At 37.8% G+C, this 18,006-nt stretch overlaps 2 protein-coding genes across 7 annotated transcripts in view; one reads left to right on the forward strand and one right to left on the reverse strand.

The window, feature by feature from the left end:
* SLC39A13 (solute carrier family 39 member 13) overlaps window positions 1-18,006 on the reverse strand; it is a 142,753-nt gene that overhangs the window by 72,606 nt on the left and 52,141 nt on the right. The window lies entirely within an intron of this gene.
* The window catches only part of MYBPC3 (myosin binding protein C3), a 59,143-nt gene continuing 50,706 nt past the window's right edge, over window positions 9,570-18,006 (forward strand). The window contains exon 1 of the mRNA XM_038179973.2: window positions 9,570-9,730. Within this exon, the coding sequence (XP_038035901.1) occupies window positions 9,706-9,730 (25 nt within the window). The 5' untranslated portion in view covers window positions 9,570-9,705. The remainder of the gene's footprint in view (window positions 9,731-18,006) is intronic.

The raw sequence follows: 18,006 nt of genomic DNA on the forward strand, positions 1-18,006 counted from the left end.
GAAAGTGATGAACTTCTTACAGACCTGTGTTGGGTAAGTTATACCTAAGCGTGGTCACTTTTATCTACACTAACAGTCTCAGTGTGGAAATGAAAAGTCTGGTGACATCACTGGGCTACAGTGAATCTTTGCAGCCAGAGAAAGAAGCTCTCGCTTTAAAAAGTTCGTGGTGCAGCACTTCCCAAATCTTGTTCCCAGTTCATGAACACAATAGATACATCAGTCAGTGCCAGAGATCAACTGGGGGTTAAAAGTAAGTAAGGGCTTCAAGGACTATCACTATCAAAGGCAATAATTATAGAAAATTTATTTCCATTTTACAAAAAATCTTGAAACCTAACTTTTCGTTACTGTTCTTTAAAGTCATGTATGTTCTCCTAGTCAAGTATTTTATATTAAATTAGGGTTAGGATATGTCAAAAGCTATGAAACAATTTAAGAAGAGATTTTGTTTCCAAAATTATATTGTAACAATTCACTTCCTACAGGACATAATGTAAAACTCATTAAATAAGACTTGTACAAACTCAATCTGCATCCATATTGTAATTGTAGGATGAAAGCTCAAGACACTGGAGCTCTCAGAGGACTAGAGCAGCACTTGACACTGAAATAATCAGGGTTTCTTCAGTCCTGAGCTAGAAACTCAGGACTTTTCTGCTTAGTAGTTACGGTGACTGTACGCCGTTGACTAGAAAGAGATAAAAGACATTTGCCCTTATCAGACTTGCAGATTTGATATTCAAGAAAACAGGAGGATTAATTCCTCTCTTCATAAAAATATCTAAATCAAAAACACAGCTGAAAAGCAGAACCGATCATTTTCTGACACTGTAGTTTGGAGGAGAAGGATCATTTCCTCTTGCAGGAAAACTCTGATAACTGAAAACTAGTAAGCTAATTGTGAAGATGTTTAGGAGATCACTAAACATATTTCAAGCTTGTAAAAAGCCTTCTTAGATCTCAGAGACCAGGTTTTCTGTTTTTCTAGCATGTCTCACATAGAAAACAATTCGATGTTGGAAAAATAATGCAAAATTAAAATAATCAGAAAAGACAAGAAGCTTTAAATGAGTGATTTGAGGTCTGAGCATTAGTCTAAAATATTATTTTAGAACAGCTGGTTGTGTAAAAAATTTGCATTTTACACTGGTTCTGTCCACAAGTGACATGGAAATGGAAACTGAAGAATCCGAGGAAAAATATTTCTGGGGACATTATTATTTATAATTAAAATCTTTTTTAAAATAGTATTGAATATAGTTTAACAAGCAGGCCTACAATTTTGTTTCTTTCCAAAGTTGAAATCTTTTTCTCTTCCTCTTGTTAATACTTTGAAATACTGTTTCTAAAAATATTCAATCCCCATCTGTTTCTGGTTAGTTTTTTCATCTGTGGCATAAAGAGTCTGAATAATCATGTGTTGCAGCTGTGAAGGAGACCAAATGATGATGTTTCTTCACCACAGTACCGTTTGTATCTCATCCAATCAAACTGCTCTGGATAGCAGGCTAATCAAGCTGAATTAGCACCATTCGGTTGCATATGCAAACAAGGAGCTCTTTGGCTGTTTTAGAGGAAAATAAAAATAAATGTAACAAAATCACTGGTTCAGAAAATTTACATAGAAGCAAGCATACTTTTCTCTGAAAGTGCCCAACTGACAGACAGGCAGAGGTGCTGGAAAAATGTAGATTGGGTCATTATTTGTACAGATGACCTACGATTAGCACAAATTTACTGGAACATTTTGCAGCCCACTGCTGTTAGAGATCAACAATCCTTCTTTCATAGCAAGCATTCAAACTACAGCGAGATATTCAATTTACATATGATCTTTGCAGCTTACTTTAAAGAAATCTAGCAGTTTTATTAGCTGCTGACTAACCAATTCTGGTGGAACAATATTATTCAGAAAGTTATTACTGAGCTAAATCCAAAATTCGGAACCTCCTACAATATTTTAGACTCCCTCCAACCATATACCAGGGTTGTACAAGGTAAAAAAAATTTGCAATGTTTGTACTGAGGGATAATCTGCTTATGACAATAAACAGAGATACCATATCTTTTTTAGCTCTATCCAGCCCAAGAGAGTTTTAGACATTTCTAGTTCTCAGCTGCTACTCAGCTACAGCAGGGAGAACTGCAGTTAAAGGTGCTATCATTTATTTTCCACCTGACAGTTCACATTTATCACATCCCACAGATTTCCTGAAAAATACATATATTCATATCCTAACACATTTACTGTTTTATTGTCTCCTCCTTTATTACCTTTTATCTTCATAGCCTCACTTCCAGACTCATATACTGCTAGAGACTTATATCTGTGTTTGTCTTCATTTTCTATTTCAACAGGGTTTGTACTCTGTGTTTGCCAATTTTTTTCCTCTATAAACCTGCTGCCTCAGTTCAGTTTTATTACTTGCATTTCTTTTTCTTTCTCCCATCTTTCTACGATTTTCTTCCCTCGTTCAAATCTCACAACAAAAGCCAATTCACAATCAAGCTTAATTCATACTACAGTGCCAACCTCATAACAAATTTATATATCACATGACAACTCAATTCAGTTTAGTACTCTGTTCCTCTAATTCACTCTCATTGCATATTATAAATTAACAGCAAAGACTTTACCACAGATAACAATACAATTAATCAGCATTTTTCTTTGACAAAGCCCAGAGCAGCATCTTCTCCATGGGAATCCCACTCTTAAGTATTCAAACTAGATGGCTTACTGGTATTAAGACTGGGATATCACATACACTGCAGCAATCTGGGCACAAATTCCAAGAATTTGCATTTATTTCTTATTTGTGTGTTGACTTGCTATCTCACCATCTTTCCTTGTTCTAAGCAATACTCAGATTCACATAATTTCACATATCCATATACCTAAACCACTAAAAATGTAAAGCTTTTAATAACCAAAGATACCCTAATGAATCCACCAATTTCATCCTACAATCAAGTAGACAAAGAGCTTTGCTCTTTGAGGTGATTTTAACATAGCTACAACTTCACTAAGTTTCACCTTTCCTCTCCAGCAAATGTTGCAATACAGTTGTTCAGTTCAGCCTGGGTATTAGGGAGGTCTGTATACAACTGAAGTCATCAGAGTCCTATTCCAAGAGCTGGGGAATGCGAACTTCTTCCAAAGAAGATGAAAACAGCAGTAGGCTGCAGATATCCTTTTTCACATTCTCCTTCCTAACTCATCCGTGTCTGCTTTAGCCCCATTTATTTCCCTCACAACATCTCACATCACTACACGCAAGCACAGAGAAACTCAGGCTGGAAGGGACCTCTGGAGCTGACCTCATCCATGCCCCTACTCAATTCGATAGGTTTCTCTGGACAACTTGCTTTTCATTCTGTTTCTTTCCATTCTCTCAGCTCATACAGCCACATCCCCCTTCTTTATGCCTTCTGCCCCCCTCGGTGTTACTTTTTACTATTGGGGACCCAAAGCAGTACGTGAGAATGAGCAGAGCAGTCTATGGACAGAAGGAGAATGAGGATGTGGTAGAGCAGATAAGGTGTAGCAGGAGGTGGTGGAGGAGAAGGAAGGGTGGGAGGAGGTGCTGGGGAGACCAAGGTTATGCAAAGGATTGGGGAAGCGGCTTTGTGGTAGGAAGGAATGCAGTTTCTGTGCTTTAAGGGCTCCCTCCGAGCTTTTGTTTTAACTCCCCAGCAGCAGAGCAGCAGCGCTCTTCCTATGAGAAGCCCTTTGACCACTGGTGCCTTAGTGCAGAATGCTCTGATGCCTCTGTTTTATGCAAAGCAAAGAAAGTTTGGGTGCTGAGCTGGCCATTTGCGTATACAAATTAGTTTGGGTTTTTAAAGGTTTAACTAACTAATTTTCTGGGTTTTGAGTGTTTGCTTTAGAAATATAATTCTAGAATTCTTCTTCAGATGTGCCCTCTTTCACTTTTTCCTACCCACCAACACTGTACCCTGTTCCTTTCTCAGCCAGTCCCAGTTACTCTTCTTTCAGGTTTTCTCCTTCTCCAGCCCCAGTCACCAGATGCCTCCGTATTTATTAGAACCTCGTGGCTTTATTCTTAATGTCCAGCTAGTCTGGCCTCTTCCTCTGACCAACTTTTCTCACATGCACCAGAGTCATCTTCTCATTATGCGAATGGTTCTCAGTTCCAATATATTTGTTCAGCCATTTATAGCTTTGCCATCCCACATCCTCTTACAGTTTCAGTCTTATCACCTACGGACTCCCAGTTCTCTTCCCTCCCCGTTTGTACACCAGCTCCCCATTCAATATTCCTGTCCTTTCAGGATCTATTTCAAACCCCTCCCACAACCTCCAGCCTCAATTTTCTTCTCCCCACCCATCCCCTTCATCACATGCTTTTATTTCCTTGTCCCACTCTATTTGGTCTTTCCCCTTCTCTCTCTGAAGGTCCAACCCTTTGCCCCCATGTTTAGATCAGGCAGCTTTCCCCTCTGTTTTGCATGGGCTGTAGAAAGATGTTATCTGGAACAAAAGAAGTACCTTCTGGTTGCTCTTAGTTCAAGTATGTGGATTCAGCCCAAGACCCATAACACACCAGAGAGAAAAATCTTCTGAACCCTACCTGGACCACAACTAATACAGTCAAAACTCTTTCAGAGGATAAAATCTAAGTCGTTCTCACTGAGCACGTGTAAACTGCATTTCTTTTCTATAATCTGAACGTGGAGCAACTCCAGTTAATTAGTATGCAACCAGTCAGAAGTGCACCTCTGCAATGAAAGCCACTTAGCTGGCAAACCTCCAGAAAGATCCAAAACACGGGACATAAAGGGCAGGGATACAAAATGCTTGTGCAGAGGCAAGCTCAGACGAGCAGGGTCAGTGCTACCCACATCTAGCAAGCCCCGGTAGACACCAGTTCTATCTGGGAGGTGAAGTGCCCTCGCCCAGCACGCCTCAAAGATCTGCATGTCAAAGGCACAAAGGAAACACCCTGACTGGTTTCATGGGTCGCAGCACTTCAGTGAGTGGATTCTGCTGGAGCTGTGCTCTGCACGCAGCCAGCTCAGCTGTGCCTGCAAATCCACAACCCCTGGAGCTGCAAGTTAATTATACCTACCTTGTCCTCAGAAACTGCTGAGGTTGTATTTTCACAAAACAAAACTAAGATGGAGAGACAAATAAACAGAGACGGAGCAAGAAAGCAAATGAAATGACAGAGGCTAAATGCAGAAAAAGACCCCAGAAGACAAGCAGTATATGTATTTTCTGCCTCAAGAGCTAGATTTGGGCAAAGTTGTAACAATCTAAAAAATAGTCTTTTAATGGGAAGTTGGTTAGTCCGAATAGCAGGAGGTGCTGCTAAATCTGTCTACAAATAACAAATCCTTGAGTGTTTTATATAAGCCGTGCTGCCACTATCCAAAATCAGGAAGATGCGTCACATGGTCTGTCAGTGCAGGCCATCTCTTACTGTCCTTTTTAAACTTGACTTTGAAATACATGAGTACAGCCACTTTCGGCAGCAGAGAACACCAATTTCAGACTTGCAAGCTAATTCCCCTGACAAGCAAGGACACCCTTTTCCCCCTCATTCACTTCTAATAGCAAAGCCCAAAAGACATCTATTATGCGTTGCTTCACTATGCCTCTACATCAGTTTCATTTGAATATAGGATGAAACTTCACGCACTTTCTAAAAAGTCGTCTAGTGTTGTGGTGTGCTGATAAGCAGCTATCATAATCCGCTACACAAATGCAGCTATTTTGGGCCAGTGTCGCAACCGCTACCAAATATTTCATTTGCATAGCAGTTTTGTTATTAACAGCAGTTATATAAATAAATAAATATAATGTAGAAAATGCTAGAAAAAATAAAGAATTATCACTACAATGCTGCCACCTGGTAACCAGAAGTGTAATAGCAGGGAAGACATTTATTTTGCCCTGCCTTGGACAACCTGACACTATTTTAAATAATATATTTAAAATCACAAAAATTGCTTATTTTTAACTGTGGAAGAGGATCATTTCCCTGTGTCAGCTGAAATAATTCCCATGGCTCTGTTTCACTGTGGGGAAGAAGTAAGTCATACCCTCCCAACATTAAACTCGATGTTGAACCCTGGAAAGTATCTATGGAGAATGACCAGCTAAGGGACTGACTCACTGCAGTACTCATTATACATGCCAGTTTTAAGGACAGAAATATTCAAGATTAAGTCAATTTTTAAAAGTGTCTATGTCTTTCAGTACCTTGCTGAATTAAAACTATACCACTAAATGTTTACAAAAAGAAACGTACCTACAGTAAGAAAGATATGGAATAGGTAACATGAAATCCTGATCAAAGAGATCCAAATAAAATAACCTGTCAGGTGTTTTCATGGGTGGAAAATCCATTCATGAAAAGGAAAATGCTGCAATCACATTAAATATGGAATATTTATTTAAACAGAGAAAAAAATATTATGTTTGGGAAACATGAAAAGCATCAGGAAACAGTTCCCAGGCACTTATGAGAATCCATAGTACCTCACATCTAAAAAATTTCTAACTGGCTGTGGTAAGTAAGAGGTGTGACAAGAAAACAGTATGAGCCTATTTACACGATCCTACCAAGCAGCACTGGGATGAACTCCTGCATGTTCCGCTCCCAGCATTAACAAACACAGTCCATTGCCTAGCATTCCTTTGTAATGCGCAGTGGGAATGCTACATCAGCTGGTTATATATTTGGTAGTGACCTAATATCCAATCATATTTTATTTTTCAGATCAGATTTTTTTTTTCCAATTCCCTAGGAAACAACAGCTCATAGACAGCTTCTGGGATACTATCCATAAATAACATACCCTTACAATTCTTCGAGAATTATCTACCCTTAGAGATAAATTTCCAGAGAAACACACAAACGCAATTCTTCTGCCAGCCATACGATGGCAGGATTAACTCCCTATCTCCCTGGAGGAAGCAGGACCTTTCCATCACTGTCACAGTGGTGGATGTGAACACTTCCATACACACCGTCGTCAGACACACGCCTGAGAATTTTACAGACAAATATATGATGAAAAGAAAGCAGCAAATAAATAGCAATGTTTCCATACCTAGTGTCAGGTTTAAAAGTGTTTTAATATAGAATTACACAGTTGTATTTTTTGTTCTAAGAAAAGTGGATGTGCTCTGATGAAAGTGTAGAAAACATTCAATACTCAGACATTGATGGACAATTTCTATTCTCCCAGAACAAGAGGATATTCTAATTAGAAACTGGAAAATCCAAACTCAAAATGGAATTCCTATTTTTACAATGTTTACTTCAACAGTGAAATCACCATGATTGGAAAACATTGAGTCCAAGGACTTAATAATGTCATTTCAGAAAGAAATGAGTATTTAGGTGACACAACACTATTAAGAGTTCCAAGAACTTAAAAGAAATATTGAAGATGTATTTAAGCCAATATCTGTTAGCATTCAGGATGACATCTGTGTTAGATATGAATTATCCCACATTTAACTCCTCCAAGGCTCTCAGGTCTTGCTTTGAAGCACCTCTTACTGGACACTCGCAGAGAACAAACACAGCCCTAGAGGATATGATAAATACTACAGGCCTGCATTTTAAAGAGGTTCTAAATCAGTACAAATTTCCTTTAAACCTATGCAAATCGGTTTATTTCCACTTACACTATTTTAGTTCATGTTAATAAAGGCCTATGATGCTAGCTGTAAAAAATGATGATGACTTGAACAGACTTCTGAATCCAGATCTAAGAAAACACTTCAGCATGCTGTGGTTTGTACCCTATCAACTACTTCAGAACATACCGTAGAGACTTTCAATAAAAATAACTCTTTGCTAATAGGTGAGGGAGAAAGGATGAAGTAGTGAAACTAACTTCTCGAAGCAAAGTGATTCCTGAGGAAGTGAAGCAGATTCTGATGGTGATTACAAGAGTTTCATGTTTTAAGTATTGCAGAAGTGACTTCTAGTCAGCTGATTTCCCCTGTAAACATTATTTCAGGGACACATGCCAGAGAGGCAAATAGGTTGAGAAGAAATGTGCATAACGTGGATAATCTGCATATTTTTTTTCTTTCTCCTTCTGTCAATCTATGTTAGTTCCGCCTCCTGTAGCCTCCCTTGTCTAAGGCTGCAGGGAGATAACCCTCTTTCCAGAAGGGATTTTGATGTTGTTCCAATGTCTGCTGGGATCTGGAGAGAATAACAGATTAATGGCAGTTCTTTAATAGAGAGAAATATTTAAGTAAAGAATAATGATCTTCACTAGTCGAGTGGCTGATTTTTCATACTGTGGGACTTCAAAAGACTTCAAGCCAAAGCTGACAGTCTGGACCTCCTGATTCCCAGTGAAATGCCACAGGATAGTATATCAAAAACGTATCATGCTAATTTCTGCTCCATTAGAAACAGAGGCAATAGGAGATGTATATAGGTCACATCATGATCAAAACCATGAGAGGAATAGCAGCATTCTTGCTTTTTTTTAATTAGTCAGCCTACCCAGAGACTCAGATGTGAGGGCAGATAGGAAACAGAGTGAATGATGTGCTGCATGCACATTTGTCATTTTTGAGCTCCCTACCAAAAGCTGAGATCCTTTAGACTGAGATTTTTACAGGTTAGTGCAAGTGGAAAACTAAAAACCAAGTATTTTTTTAATTCTCTCTTTTCTTTTCCTTTTTTCCAATACTAGTGGCTGCTAAAATATGCTAAATATTTGGCCTACAGACTTTCTCTGACAAAGCTTGAAATTAAAAATGAGACAGGCAAAAGTTACAGAAAATGGATGCACCACCACGTTGATAATGCAATGACTGGAGCATGAAATGGCAATGTGAGAGCTATTTCCTGGTGAGATTTCCCCCAGATCTGTTTTCCTGTTGTTTTGCTTTTGCCAGCAAAATTAAAACTTTTAGAGGTATCTAAAAGAACCCTGGAACCATATTTGAAATGGTGCTTTAAAAAAAAAAAAAAAAAAAGGTTGCTAGTTTTCAAGTAATGTGTGCTGCAGATCAAGTGGGTGGATGGGGAGGCAGGACTGAAACTATTTAAGTAGTGTCACGCTTTATAGTTGTGACTGCAAAGGTCAGTAAAGTGTCTGAAAAAGAAAGTTATTTCAAGAAGTTTTGCATTTAATTCTACAAGCATTTTTCAGTAGAGGAGAAAACTGAAAAAGAAAAAAAGCTCTGTGAGGGTCTGTCTGTTTCTGACAGGATTATAACAATAGCAAAGTGGCAAGAATACAAGCAGATACATACTTGTAGTAAGCACGGAACAAACATACAGGATATGTAATTATCAGATCCAGTTTACAGAATGTGCTATAAGCATGGCAGTGTAGGAATTCTTAATGCAATACATATGTGAGGCTGGAAAATGTACTGTATGCATATGCAACATCCAATTGTGCTCCGGTTTGCACCAACAGCTCAGCAGTAGCCACTATTGGATGGTTTGAGCTCTCCGGCTCCTGGAACTTGGCTATATTTATCCTGGCTGATGTAGCCTGTCAAGTGCGTCCTGCTGTTGATAAGGTGCCGTAGTTGACAACAGAGGGGGCTCAAGGGGGAGGAGCAGGATGGGGGCTTCCACCAAGAGTTTCTTTAGGGGGTCTCAAAAGCCCTGGAGACTCATTCCTGTTTAGCTCGGACCCTGCTTCCTAGATACAGCTGGGAGCTTCATCAGAAACAAAGTGAAGATGCCAGAGCCTGTAAAGAAAACAGGTAAGGATCATAACTGCCAAACAAAGGCTGAGAATGGCTTGACAGAGAAAAAAGCTTTCATATGCTGGAAAAAAAATAGATGCCTCAGGGGAAAAAAATGAGAAGAAAAAGAGATGGTATTTTATAAATGTGATCTTGCAGAGAAATCAGTGACAGGAATATCTCAAGAGACTTTGGATGAGGAAAGAATAGAGGTTTAATTCTTAGATTCCTTTCTTATCTCATTTCTTCTCACAGTCACATTCAGGGCTGTGAAAAAAGAAGCTTGGAATCTCTCTCTTGGGCAGTTGGGCAGTGTAAAGTCTCCCAAGTTGTTTTGGTGGTGGTTTTTTTGTTGTTGTTGTTGTTTTTGTTTGGTTGTTTTTTGATCCTGATACTTTTCAGGAAGTGTAAGTGGCAAACTTTGATGTTATTTGCTGGTAGTGAAATCTCTGTGAAAATGAAAGCAAATGGCACCTGGTTCAGAGCTTGCTCTTTCTAGTTCTCCCATCCAGTGACAGTAGAGCTCTATGAAAAAAAAGGAGACACCATACTATAAAGAATATATGCATATTTCCTTTCATTCACCCTCCTCAATCCTCTCCTGTTGAGCCACAAGATCCTATAATAACACACAGTTCTTAGAGTTAGTCAATAACAACTGCTGATACTTATTAAAGTAGGCCTTTGTACTTTGAACAGGCATCAGTCGCCCGTTAGGCTGGTCAATGGGAAAATGTGCTGTGCTCAACATTACAAAAGAGCCTACAGCTGTTAAGAAGAACTTTCATTTTGGCCAAAATATTTGGAATCAGACACTGCAAGAGACAGAAAACAAATCCAACCTGTATCTCACATTAAGAACTGCAAAGCGCTTAAGCATGATTAGCTTCAAGAACCTTCTTTATACAGTAACTGAAGTGACAGGGTTGGCACCAATACCTCGATTTTATCACTTGATGTTCTTCAAGCTGCAATTCTGAAATCTGATGGAAGTAGAATCTTATATAAAAATAAGTATAAACCAGACCTTGCAATTGTAGAGAAAACCCTGAAAATGTAAGTTGTAAAGGTTCAGCAATCACCAAAAAAGATGTTCATAATTGTATTCTGTTTTTAAAGTCACTTGATTTTTGAGATTCATTGAAATGTCTAATGCTTGTGATTGGCAATGCTAGCAAAAATAAGTATGACAGAGCAGGGAAAATTTGACAGTGTGATCTCCTAGGCATTGTGACTTGATTTGTTATGGTTCAACTGCCTTTAAATTAACATTTTCAACCTCTGGGATAAGAGGCAACTTCTCTGACTGTGAAGACGTCCAGCTCAGCTAGCTAATGGTGAAGATAAATTCTGTTCCAGTTTATTTCTCCAGAGGAAAGAAATCTAACAGGTGTCTAACAACACTAGTCCTACGCAATTCCTATGAACAAACCAGCCCAAACACTGTGATTATCGCAGCAGGGGGAGGAAAAGCTCTTATTACCCACTCCAACCGAGACAGAACCAGTCACATGCCCCATAACTTGGGAGGGATCTTCTCTTTCTCCTAAGAGCCATTAATCCCTCTGGTTTTCTATTTCACTTTGTTTATACAATTCAAGTCACTTCACGACAGGATAGTATTCAGCATAATCCCAGGAGGGCTGAATAAGCACCTTATAGTTCATACCTGGACAAGTCATGATTTCTGCCTTTCACATGCCATATAGTTAGAATACCGCAGAATGCTGAGAGGTCTTCGGTCGTTATTACTGAAATTAGGGCACCCGGTGTACAGGTAAGGAAAAATGCTTCATGCCAGAGAATGATCAGAGGTATCCTGCTGTTGTAACAAACCTTTCAACATGTATAAAAAAATTAAATAAACTAAAACTGTGAAATAGACTTCCCAACAGTCATTCTCTTACTTTAAATTGTCCAGCTGAAACCCTTCAGGATGAGGCTTTGTCCCATTTCTCTACACAACACCATAAGAACTGGCATGGCTTTCTGGAAAGTTGATACATTCCTGAAGACCAACAGCATTTAGAAAATCTGCAGCAATTCATTTTTAGAGCAAGCTATCAAACATTGAAAAACATTATCTTTTGCAGACTTCCATAGCAGAAGCATTATATTCTTTTCTTTGTGTCTTACACATTTCACAGTTGACCTCTGCTCAAAGACTGGCTTTTAAAAAAGCTTTAATCTATTTTTGTTGTTTTTGTGAAAACTCAAGAAGGTTAAAAACACCAACCATTTCCTTAACATTATTTTGTGACATTAAAAGGAAACAGCTGACCTTTTAACACCAAATTTAGTAGATAAATGGGACTTAATGGGAAATGTATGCATTACTAAATCTGGAAAAGGAGAAGTCTGCCATTACTCACCTTCTCTGAAAATCAGTACATTTTTTTTCATGTATTTTATCCATTGAGGAGTCTGGATTTTGCAGTTCAGACTTGGTATTTTTATCAAGGGTTTATAAATAATTTGGCTATAAGTACAGAGAAATTTTTGGCATTTCATAATAATAAGCAATTTTGCATATTGAAGGATAGCCTCTAGAATTTTAGCTGGAATATAAGCTCCTCGTTTTACGTTTGTAAGCACCTAGCACAGTAAAGTACTGCTCAGTGTTAAAATACTGGTCCATGATAATGAACTTCTGTGCACTACAGGAATATAAAAATCCGTAATAACAAATTTATAGATATATTTTCCTTTTTTCTTTTCTTTTTTTTTTTTTTTTTGGTAATTGAAGATTCAAAGTAAGCTGAATATTATCCCCATTTTACAGCAAGTATGATGGGTGCATAGAGAGAGAGGTGACTGGTTAGTGAAACTATTCCTTGCCTGTTGCTCATGTTACAGGAATTTACAATCTCAGCTGCTGAAGTAGGCAAGGAATGATAAGATTGAGTAGCTCAACAGCTTTTGGATCAAGGAATGATTAAGCTTGTAATTGCAAGAAGCCACTTAGGTCCTGAATGAGGAATGCACAGAATCTTTATATAGTTCCTCACCAAAGAATTTACAAGCTCCATTACTGAAGTCTGTTTATCCATAGTTTGGCTTTTCACTCAATGGAAGAGCAAATGGTAGAAGAAGAGAACTGAATGCCAAGTATAAGTACTAAAACAAAGACAAATTTTCAACATGAAGCCTTAACAAATTAAGGAACTACACAAGCTAATGCTACTTTTTAAATTTTTAATTCAATATGGTGCCCATGTACGTATTTGAATACCAAATACACAGAACGTGAAGTAAGCTGACTTGGCTCTGTAAGAGAAAACTGCTGACTATTTTTTCTAAGTTATACTCATCACAAGTTTCTGGTGGAGCTTGTAGGATGCGTGTTCAAGCAGATTGATTAGATTCTCCTAAAACACTTATACGTTTTACAGTTTTTACTTCAGAAAAGTAGAAATAACATTTGAAGTGCTTATTCTAACACACATTGTCCTTAAGTGCTTATCTCTCTCTCCTTTAAGGACTTATCACAAATAATGCGTGATGAAGAGCTAAAGTCAGAGCCACCGCTCTGAAAAGCGAGATGAAATTTAAAAACAAAAACCACAACGGGATGGCTCTCCTCTATCACTCTATCTAGTTAAAACCACCATTGTGGAATCAACACCTCTTTGATTTCAGGTACTTCACATATACTTCGAATTCAGTGATTTTAGGGGAACTTTTCCGTATAATGCTTATGATTCTTAACAAGCCAAATCACTTACAGGATGTGGCTAGGAAGTGAAATGATTCCAGTTAATTAAACATTATTTTAATACATATCTTCATTTTTTTTCCTGATAATCACCAAATAAGCATTTCCCCTCTAACATTTAACACTAGCTTTTATTCTTATTCAAGATACAACAGTACTTAGTTGCTATTTATTAGCTTTTCGATGCTGTACAAAGAAACAGTAAAATAGTCCCTGCCTCTAAAGAGTTACAAAAGAGAAGTCCAGTAAATGGACAGACAACTCAACAAGAGAGCAAAGAAAGCAATGGATAGTCCAATAGGTAGGAGCTTAGACATTTTGTTGCGTTTTTGTTTTTGTTTTGTTTTGCATAGGATAATATGAAAAAGCTTTGTAGCAGAACAGTAAACTAGGTTGGTGTAGGCATTAGAAGATTAATTCAAAGTAGGTCAGAAAGTAAGGGGAAAGCATAAAGACGCTCAGATGAAGATTTAACAAATGGCAGCTGTTGGAAAGCAGAATACTAATTTCATAATTTTACTTAGGAGAAAAACAAAGGTAGTTGGTTTTGGGATTAAATGATATAATTCTAGTTTAATTTGACCAAAAGCATATATATTTTCTATTTCTTCAACCTGATGATTGAAAGACTTATTAATAAATTATTATCAAAATGCAATCTGATTGTGGAGCTCCAAATAGAAAGTTTTTTATTACTATTTAATGAAGTTGTAACTCATGTAACATATATAACTGTATAGCTGATGTTTCCTGAGACATCTTCAGTTGTTACGAGACTCTTAGAGGAGTGCTATCAGATCCAAGTTTAAGTAGGGACAAAATTAGGCACAGAAAGTTTTCTGCAAGACTATTTCAGACCACATGGAGCCTGCTTCCCATTTTGTCACAGGTAGAAATTTGCTCTTTTACATTAGTCAGAAGTTATGTGAGGTTCTTATGGGTGCTGGAAGTGGTAGGAAAGTCTAGGATATGAGAAGTGGGTGCTGAAAAATGGGTTAGGATCAAGTGGCTCTAGACTCATTTCCTTTTATTAGCTCCACATCCCTCTTCTCACCCCATGTTAACTCCCCAAAGCAATTCCAGCTCCTTTCCCCCAACAAACGCACACAGCACACTTATCATTCAGCTTTCCTTCAACAACAATTCCTGTCATCACCAGCACTGATAATTCATATATATGTGCCTCTTCCCCTTCCCCCGAATTGTACACGTTGTTAGCATTACTGACTGCTCTCTCTTCCTTTTTGCTGGGTGGGTTAGACTTTAACGGCAAGCAGAGAGTTAAAAAAATGGGAGGCAGAGGACATGGGCTACTTCGTCATCAGGTGCTTCAGCCCAATGGCTCCTCTGCTCACATTTGACTGGAATCTGGATAAACATGAGAAAGTGCCTGAGATCTGTCAGTGCCTGACAGGCACAAGAGGTGTAGCCATTCCACAACATCACATGAGAGGTGTCACAGTTGCTGGGTTTTCCACAGCCTGATGGTGGTGGTAGCGTCAAAGAGCATTTTGAGTAAGGGAGGGATACATGAAACTCAGAGGGACATAGCTGGGTAGAAGCCAAATCAAGCGTTGAAGTGAGAGAGATCTCTAAGTGGGGAATGTGTTTCTGACAAAAGCAGGCAAAATCAAGGCTCTCAGAATGGGCAATAAGTTTTGAATGGTGATATTTTGGGCCATTCCTGTTGAGGAAACAGTTGGATTAGATTGGTATAACGATATGAAAAAAAATAAATCTGGTGAACTCAGATACATTTGTTACCTAAAGTAGGAGCCACAGTGAAGGAGAGGAGACTGTGAGCAGCTAACCTCTAACTTCTCTTTCTTCTGTTAAGCTGCCCACTTTTCCCCCACAAGGGAAAATGATAGGATTCTCATCGAGTGCTTGTTCAGCAATCACTCTTCTGGAACAAAGAAATTTCTTATAAAACCTCCAGCTGTACATCCCCACTTCTCCTTTGCATGCAAATATGAACAGTGGAAGATAAAAGGGAATATAAACGGATATACAAAGAGACACCACTTTGAACACTGTCATCCATTGACTCTGAAAATCTGGTGCAAGAAAATGACTCTCAGAATCTCCTTGCCTGTGAAAAAGTGGGTTCTCAGGAATGGTTCTTGCAGGTCTTAATTCTCATGGAAATTTTGGCCTGTTCCAATCACACGTTTTAATGGAAATATTCACAAACATTTTAAGTAGAAATTGAAATAAGTGAGTCTTTTGGCAGGAAAGGGAGAGAGGAAAAAAGAAAACACAGGGAGACTTACTTGTAAACTTCTACATATGTATTTAGATTTTCCACAAGTCAGAAATATGATGTGGTGGTGGAGATTTCTCACTGTGAATGTAGTTCTGTCCAACAATCTGTTTTTGTTGAGTCATCTAAAGTAAATGTAAGAAACCTTACCACTTTACACGGTGTGCAGCAGATCACAAAGTTATTTCTGAATACATGTCTTGAAACACTGACATTCAGAGGATGGAACCTTTGCAGGTGACATTACTGTTAAGTAATTAGTGTATTTATAGACTATTTTGTGCTTAAATAGAAGAGTGATGATGGTAGTACTCAGAGAAGAAGCATGTTCACTTTCCACCACATCTCTACAGTCACAGGGAGAGGAGCCAGCTGGTAGGTATTTCAGGAGTGGATTCAAGAAGTGACCTGGCTCCTCACTCTGTGGTAGCCTGGCCAACTCTAATTATCTTTTGAATTCTTTACATTAAAGTTGCTGTCTACAGTAACTCTCATGCAACTAGTCACAATGATACACTACATCAAGGATACCCTGGTGTGTTACATACTGAAGTACAATACTGTACCAAAAGATGTGCAGCTGATAGCAAGCATTTGACTACTACACTAAAGTACAGAGTATTACATTCTATAAAAATATATTTTCTATTTTATATTCTATAAAAATACCATATTCTGTGTAAGAACAATTATATCACTTACAGCCCTAAGGTTAGAAAACAAAAAACATAAAAACATCCAAGCACATTCCAGTGCCAGAGGAAATTTCATACACATGTAGAAGACGACAAAAGGAGCTCATTGAAGGCTACTTAGTGCAAAACAAATTTGTTTTCTCACCAAATTATAAAATGTGAGGGGGAAAAAAAAATAAAATAGGAATTTATATAAAAAAGAAAGGCAAAATGCAATACATCCTAAATTACAGTATTATTTGTAAGTCACTTTATTTGATGCTTGAGCAAATTGAATTTGATGCTTTGCAAAACAGTACAAGAAGAGAGTCCTGTTTCATTTTACAGTCCAAAGGCCATCAGACAAGATCTTTGCAGGTGTAACTCCACTGTGGTCTAGTTATGCAGTCTGAGCACATGGCACAGGAATGGAGATTTAGTGCAGATGGCATTATTAGTACTATAGCATTTATGCTAGCTCAAGCACCTGTTTGAACAGGAGTATGAGCTATTTCTTTTAGAGTGTTTCCTTCCATACCACGTTCCCTTCATTTTTATAAAGAAGAAACAAAAGCTTATGCTAATTATAACCATTGTTCTGGTGTTTAGGAAAGTTGCTGTTGTTGTCCAAGTAGACAAGCCATGGATACTTTGCAGCAAAGGTGACTGATGTAATCAAATGTGACAGAATTACGAGTATTATATAAAAGTATGGTTATAAAAGGGCAAGTCAATAATAAGATGACATAATGACACACAAAAAACATTTAATGTATGAATCAGAATGTAAATTACTGGTATTTTTATACACGAGCATGGCTCAGGGCAATTAGCAGAAAGGTAACAGATTTAATTAAGACCAAAACACGAACATGAAAAACTTGTTTCAAAATAAAGTTAAAAGATAAAAATAAATAATTCAGAGCAAAGGAAATGGTAAAGCAAGCAGTCTCATTAAAATCTAATCTTGAGAAAGTTTAAGATACCCATAGGCTGAAAGCACAATACATAGTTTGCTTTCCAAATTCACATCTGTTGTGCTACTTTGATTACACATAAGCCAAAATAGGTCATTTGGTTTACGCTTGTTCATCCCATATATTGAGAATTTAATTATTTCTCGTCATTAGGATCGTAAGTGCTCCTTAACATATAGAGGAAATATTTAGATCCATCTTGTAATTCATTAGAAAACTAGCTGTCGTAGGTAAGCACTTATTAATACTATTATTAATTATTAATACTAAACTTGCTATGCTCAGAATAATGATTTGAATGCAAACAATACTTGATAGTATTTTAGGTGGGATATAATTACAAAGGCCATCATAGGAACATGCATCCCTTTCCACTATAGCCTTGACTGGTCAAAACAGAAGGACTGAAGATGAACCATTAATTTATTATGGTATATTAGGACACAGGCTGCTGAAGTAACTGTAGTTTTGTTGGAGGAACAGATCCTGCTCCTTTTTAATGCCAGCATTAAGCAACTGTTAGGATAGAATTAAGAAGGAATTCCTATTTCTAAACAAAACTGCATAGCAAATTAAGACAAAAAGCTTTATATGTGAGAATATAAATCATACCAACTTGTCATAGATCAAAACACTCACGAAAAATCAGAGCTCAGTACAGGAGA

Source organism: Anas platyrhynchos, chromosome 5 (genome assembly GCF_047663525.1).
Source record: "Anas platyrhynchos isolate ZD024472 breed Pekin duck chromosome 5, IASCAAS_PekinDuck_T2T, whole genome shotgun sequence".
In the NCBI taxonomy this organism is placed as follows: Eukaryota; Metazoa; Chordata; class Aves; order Anseriformes; family Anatidae; genus Anas; species Anas platyrhynchos.